The sequence below is a fragment of the Hordeum vulgare genome, chromosome 2H, assembly GCF_904849725.1.
Source record: "Hordeum vulgare subsp. vulgare chromosome 2H, MorexV3_pseudomolecules_assembly, whole genome shotgun sequence".
Taxonomy (NCBI): Eukaryota; Viridiplantae; Streptophyta; class Magnoliopsida; order Poales; family Poaceae; genus Hordeum; species Hordeum vulgare.
Genome location: NC_058519.1, coordinates 8,856,151 through 8,863,037, shown reverse-complemented (window position 1 = coordinate 8,863,037; position 6,887 = coordinate 8,856,151). Strand labels below are relative to the sequence as shown.

General features: G+C 45.6%; 1 protein-coding gene across 1 annotated transcript; it reads right to left on the bottom strand.

The window, feature by feature from the left end:
• Window positions 1-3,157: 3,157 nt before the first annotated feature.
• LOC123429110 (defensin-like protein) lies at window positions 3,158-3,705 on the bottom strand. Its single transcript, XM_045113176.1, has 2 exons — window positions 3,556-3,705; window positions 3,158-3,475 (listed from the first exon to the last, which is right to left on the bottom strand). Exons 1-2 carry the CDS (start codon window positions 3,659-3,661, stop codon window positions 3,300-3,302), a joined length of 282 nt encoding a protein of 93 aa, XP_044969111.1. The 5' UTR covers window positions 3,662-3,705; the 3' UTR covers window positions 3,158-3,299.
• Window positions 3,706-6,887: the final 3,182 nt, after the last annotated feature.

The following is a 6,887-nucleotide window of genomic DNA, read 5'->3' as shown; positions in this document are numbered from 1 at the left end:
GCCGGCTCAAAGGAGCCGAACTTAAGTTGGGATGACGGAGGTTGTGAAGGCGACACTCCTCCTGCTACCTTGTTCACGCGACTTTCGGACGCTTTCTGCTTAGACAAGTTAAAAGAATCATCCTTCTCTCCGGACTCCCTAGCTCCCGCATCATCATCTTTATCCGTCATGTCAACATCACCATTAGTGACCGAGTCCTTAAAGAGATCCGGACTCTCTATCTCCAAAAGCAAAGTGTATCTCGCTCTCGCAAAGGTCCACATAACCTCATCCAGAATCAGCTGAATATCTATGACATTAACTAGCATTCTCGCCACGCCTTTAGCTCTAGTATAGACCATATCCACCTTCTCCGTCTTACCGATGAGCGACCCCAAGCTCTAAGTAATCAAATAATCATTAAGAGCCTTCGAAGGAACTCCAGAAAAACGTACCCATATCTGAGGTAGAGGGACCCCTTTAGGCTCCTCGGTCTTCCATGCATCAAACTCCATTACACAACTCGTACTTGGAACTCTACACATACCAAATTTGAGCAAGCGTGCAAGATCCTCCTTGGTAGGAAAAACTACTTTGAAAACATTGTCCGCAATCAACACCGGTTCCCACCTAAAAGTTGCTGAAACAAGCTCCCAAAGTTGTTCACAATCTGTTCAGTAGTCATATTCCCTCTCACCACAGTCACAGTCCCAACATAAGCCGTGCCTGCCATATGAGCCGTAGTCGCCTCTGTTGAAGACTCAAAAAACATGAGATCTTGACAGCACACTCCGTAAATATTAACCACCGGCATTGGTCCAACAGTCAGAGGGCATTTAACTGTACCGTGCTTTGGCTTAAGACAAAGTTCACACAAATCAGCCTTGCACTCAGAGACAGACGAAGTGTCCCGTCTCACTACAACGGTAACAAATCATCTTCTCTTTTTTACGCGCCCACTTTGTCGGATGCTCTCACCCATCAGTCTTACCAACAAGCTCAACCTTATCTGCCATAGGTTTATCAGCCGCCATCCCTGGATCATCCCCCTTCTCCTTGGCTACGTCCAAGGTATTAGCTTCCGGTGTCGAGACAGCCGGTGGAAGAGGTGGCTTCGACCGCCTCCCTCCTCCTCTACCAACCCAATTGGGACGATACGAACCCCTCTTTGGGTAAGTAGGTCCCGACACCCCCTGCACAAAGTTGCCTGGAGGGCCAGAGAAGCCACGTCTGCCGCCTCCGTTGCCTTGCCAACCATGACCTCGTCCTCCACCCACCGAAGAGGAACCCCTGTGATGGCCCTCTCCATACGCATCCACCCCATCATCTCCCCATCTACCTCGAGGCTGCGGTCTCTGCGCATCTGACATGGCCGCCGGTTGCACATCAGACCCCACCAAGGGCGAAGCCTTGTCATTCAGCACACTGCGAGAGCTCTGTCCAACCAGTTTTCCCGTCTGCTGCAGAGGCTTGGAAGCTTGTCCCCTCCCCGCCATGGTGCCTATCGAGGGCACAACAGGAGGTGGAACCCGCACAGCCCTCCCAGACCCTAGCCGAGGAAACCCTGGCCTCGCCCTGATTATGTTTCTCAGCGGCGGCGTGGCAGTCTGCGTAGCGATCTGGGAATTGACGGTGATTTGCACAACCGGAATTCCCTGAGCGGCTGCCGTTTGGGCCTCATACCCAAACACTTGCAGGACCAGATCATCAGCGCACCCTTCCGGCCCACAAGAAGCACGGTCATCGTTCAAAACAGACCTTGCCTGACGCCCCGAAGAAGCAGGCGCAGTCAGCGCTGGTTGCCGATCCAGTGCTGTCACTGTCCGCAATTTCCGCCTGTTCTTCGTCTTGGCCAGCTGCCAATCCGGCGCAAAAAAATCCGCAAAATTAATCGGCTGAGGACACACCTTGGGCAACGGACCAATCCATGGTCGAATCTCCGCCTTCGGCCTGGAAGTTTTCCTCGATGGGCGCAGGTCCAGATCATGGTGACGATGAACAGGCGAACAACACCCATCTGCCATTGCACCGATCGTCGGCCTAGCGACAGACCCTTCTACTCGAACCTGGACATCACCACTGTCCTCTTCATCGTCGACAGCACCATCCTCGTCTCCCTGGTCAGCTAAAACCTAGAAACGACCGCCACATCGAGCAGGACTAGCAGTAAGATCACAAACCTGAGTAATCTCCTCGTCATCACGAGTCGCCTCCCACGCATTTCCAACCACCACTTGAACTCCATCTATCTCCAACTTGTCCCCTAACTTAGCCACCTGAATTCCCTGCAAATAAGTACCTGCCAAAATGTCATTATCCTCATCACGCACCGTGATCCATCGTGAAAATAAGTGAAGAACTATTGATCCGAAGCGCTGCAGGCGAGCAGCTGAAGTTGTGTCTTCGAAGGCCGCCGCCCAAGTCCGGTGCGCCGACAAGCCCTCGTCAGCAACGACCAGATCGGACTCTGCAGCCCTCCTGGCAGATCGGCTTTGGCCTTCGTGGTTGCAGTCGCCATCAACCAGAATCTCAGACCTTGCCGGCCCCCTGATCGGCCCCCGGATCACCCTTGAAATCGCCCCTCCTGTCGCCTCAGACATCACCATGGGAGGTATTAAAGATAACGTCTACTTGGGCACCATTCACTAACCAAGATAAACTCAGATTTAAAACCCTTTGAAACAGCAGAATAGAGGTTGTGCACGCCCTTGGTGTTGCGGCGAGTCGCACACCTTGTCGTCTGCCGCCTACGTTTGCGTAAATGCATCCGGAATCGCCAATAGATCGCCGGACCGTTGTTAGTCACGTGCGGGGCATGACGGCTTCCTTGTTGGCGGCACGATGGACACCCGTGACATCCTTAGCCGAAAATTCCTTTGCCGCTGCTTTCCATTCGTGATGCTTCCTTCGGTGCTCCCTACGAATGATGTTCTCTGCCTTGAAGCTCGTTGCCATGGACGGGAGCCCCACGAACGACGGCGAGGCAAGATCCATGGCGGCGGCGGGGGACGGGGTACCCAGCGACAACGTGTAGGGCGGCGGGTGGGGGCAGCGATGCGGATGGGGGAGGTCGGGTGGAGGATGGCTACGGCTCAGACAATTTCGGCCATGTTCAATGAAAAACATCTCACCCAGTGAGCATTCAAAACAGATGGGAAAATAGTGTTGCAAATGAGCATTGCCCCATCAAGATCTACTCCTTTATTACGCCATGGATAGATGGACATAGCGGCTTACATTAATTAACAAATTTCGTACATAATGCATGAACTCCTAGCAATAGCTTGGATGGAGCAAGCATGAAGATGGCACATATATGGCTAGATGGATCCAGCGGTGCAGTTCCTGTAACAAAAGCAGTAATTAAGTTCCTTGCAGATGCCGCTGTCGAAGTTCTCGTTTCTGCAGTACTTGTTACAGGTGCCGCGAATGATACATGTTGTGTTGTACCATGTCTGGCTAATCTGTTTCTCACAGGCATCGGATCCCATCTCTTCTGCGTACATCCGAAAACAATACAAGTTAACAAAAGACTAAATTAACTTGGATCATTCTGATCGGGAGAAGTATTCGTACCAGATGACAAGACAAGCAGCGTCACCAGCCAAAAGGCCCACAAGCATATCAACACCTTGTTGTCTCCCAACAGTCTTTTGCCGATGTTCTTCATGCACAATGCCATTGCGATCGATGGGACAGTGTGTGATTTTCCTGCTAAGTAAGACTGATCTGTGTATGCGTACATCCATGATCTATATTTATAGAAAAATGTATGCTTAATGGTGACGATGTTATATTTTTAAGGTATTAATGCATGTCATCCTTATCCAAACGTCTTAATTTCCTTCCACTTTTCAACATGCTGATGCCTTATCCTAACATCTTATTTTAGTGCCAATGCTAGGTATGGTTTAATGAAGAGCTAAAAATAGCCCATGTCGGTGTTTATATGTAGACCTATCTAATTTGTTGGTTTATTATTAAATGCACACATTTTTCTCTCCTTTTATCTAAGATTTGCCTTTAAAGACTTATTTTTCTCCTGTATACAAATTTACAAATTATCTAGCAAAACTTTCATGATAACTAAAGGCTTCAAATGGTCTAAATTAGTTGGGATATATGGATGCTTGTCAGACCCCATTCATAAGATCAAAAGGGCGCCACCTGAATTTCCTGCTTGAAACCAGAATCTGTAAGAAAACTACTAAGCAATTGTGCATACCGAACGTGGTGGTCCAGACGCTCGCAAAGAACCCCCCCCCCCCACCCCCACCTCACTTTGTCTCCGGTATAGGGGAGAAAGCGCTTTCGGACCGGCTTGCGAAACGATACAGGACCATTTTTTATGGCAAAACATGTTTGGACCCCTCGAACTGGATAGTTGCGGACGCACTAGTGGAAAAAAGCCTAGCTATGACATGGCAGAAATGATCTTGCTGTCGTGGACACATGATCCCATCAATATGGTGCCATTGTTAAAACATACTACCGGCGTTGGAGACGACGCCGACAATATTTGACATGTTTACAACGTGCCACGTGGCCAACGCCAGCAGTAATATACATCAGTAGTAGCATTGCATGTCAATGCAACGCCAACAATTTCATTTTCAAATTTAAACATAATTTGTACAACAGCAAAATCCAACCAAAATGATAGCATAAACAAAGTTTTAGAATAGTAATTAAACAGTACAATGCAAATACCAGAATGTAAGTTCAACAACATCTATTTATTTGAAAATATAAAAAAATAGGCAAATAACACAAGTACACAAATTCAACTAAACAGGATTTGGTAACAACATGAGATATGCCATGCATGCATGCCTACTAGCTAGCTAACTCGATTTCGGCTAGCGGCGTCATGATCATAGTCTCAAGTAAGTGGACCGTCATCATCGAAGCTGGTGGACCATCATCATCCCTTCCAGTAGGTCTGTAATAGGCCATGATTTCATAATGATCGTAGTCAAGGTGGAACGTGACTCTCTCCCCAGCTTCCATCTCGTAAGAAGTTGCAAGAACTGTCCAACAATGGCAACCAAAATAGGTGTGGTTTGACTTGTTGGTGACAAGACAATTGAAGCGTTGGGCCATCAGCATCTTCAAGAGGGCGCATTGGAATGTGATGGTTGCATTGTAGTGTTTCTTGAAAGTAATTTGATTTTTTGGAGTGCCCGCAAGCAAGCTACTACTCCCTCCATCACGGTTTAGAAGGCGTGCATGCAAATTCTTTAGGACCTAGGTGGTTATTGATTGGGTGTGAAATGAGTTAAAAATAGCATTCACACTACGCATGCATATAGAAGTAGTGCAACGGAGTACTAATTAGCTGCTAGGAGTAAATGCAACGCGCCTTAATGTTTGTCTATTTTGGAAACGCACGCAAGTCTAACTGTGCCTTCTAAACCGTGACGGAGGGAGTATATCTCAATCAAGCACGGAAGTTGAGTACAAGGCTCTAGCTAATGCTATTACCAAAACTATTTGGTTCCAAACTTTACCAACAGAATTGGGAGTTCAGTATCAAAAGGCAGCCTCTTTTCGGTGTGACAATCTTGGTGTCACGTATCAATCCGTTAATCATGTTTTTCATTTAGGCTCTGCCTGTATTAAACATGCACACGTTCTTGCCGATGGCATATGTTTCCCTTTCCTTCTCTTTTTCTTTTTTTTCTGCGAATGGATGACACACGTTTCCATCCTCGGCTTTTACAGCACACTAGTACAAAACAGGGCTTTCGTCACAGCCAGATTTACACATTAGTCCCGGTTCCATTACGAACCGGGACTAATGTTAGCATTAGTCCCGGTTCGAGCGGCAAGGGCGCCAGTCGGGCTTTAGTTCCCGTTGAAATGGGACCTTTAGTCCCGATTCGTGTCTAGAATCGGGACTAAAGGGTTTGGAGGCTTTAGTCCCGGTTCGTGTCTTGAACCGGACCTTTAGTCCCGGTTCGAGACACGAACCGGTACTAAAGGGTTCTAAAAAGAATCATGTTTTTTTTTGTTTTCTGTTTGTAGTTTCTGTTTTAAATTGCTTATATCTTCTAGGATACTTGATGTTTTTGAGTGATTCTTTTTGCATTAGATTCAAAATTTTGTCTAGTTTCTGCTTGTGCCATTAGTTTTCAAATTTGAATGGTTTAAATTTGAATTTGTTCAAATTTGCTTCAAACCCAGATTGTGAATAATTTGAGTTTACAAATAGTTTTTAATTTAATTCTTTTTGCTCCTAGTCATCTGTTAGATTGTTGTCACATTAAGATTTATTTGGTTATTTTTAGAAGAATTTAAATTGGGATTTTAATTAAAACAATATTGTTGGCTTATATAGTTGTTTTAGTCATTTAATTGTTGTTTTTTATTATTATTAGTTAGTTATTTCGTAGATTTTAACATGTTGTAGTATGGTACATATTGAATCCACAAAAAGTCTGGAGTGGAAATAATTTTTAAAAATGCCTTTGTAGCAGATGGGTTTTCGTGTGAAACCTTGATATTTCGAAGGGGATGATCCAGTTTGTACAGGAAGTGCATCTAGTTTTTGCCGTAACCCTCTCAACTTTGTAGCACATGCCATGTTGGTGAAATGATGATACCATGTCAATTTTCATCATTTTCAGAGTTCATTTGTAGAACTTTTCAATTTCAGGGTCAATTAGCTCAAAAAATAAGTAAATGCATGAAAAATACCAAATGAATTCAGAAATTGTTGAAATTTTATGATGTGCCTTTGAATGGTGCATTTTGAACACACAAAAAGTCTGGAGTTGAAATAAGTTCAAAAATATGAAATGCCTTTGTAACAGATGGGTTTTCGTTTGAAACTTTGATACTTCGAAGGAGATGGTCCAGTTTGTACACGAAGTGCATCCAGTTTTTTTTGTAACCCTCTAACTTTT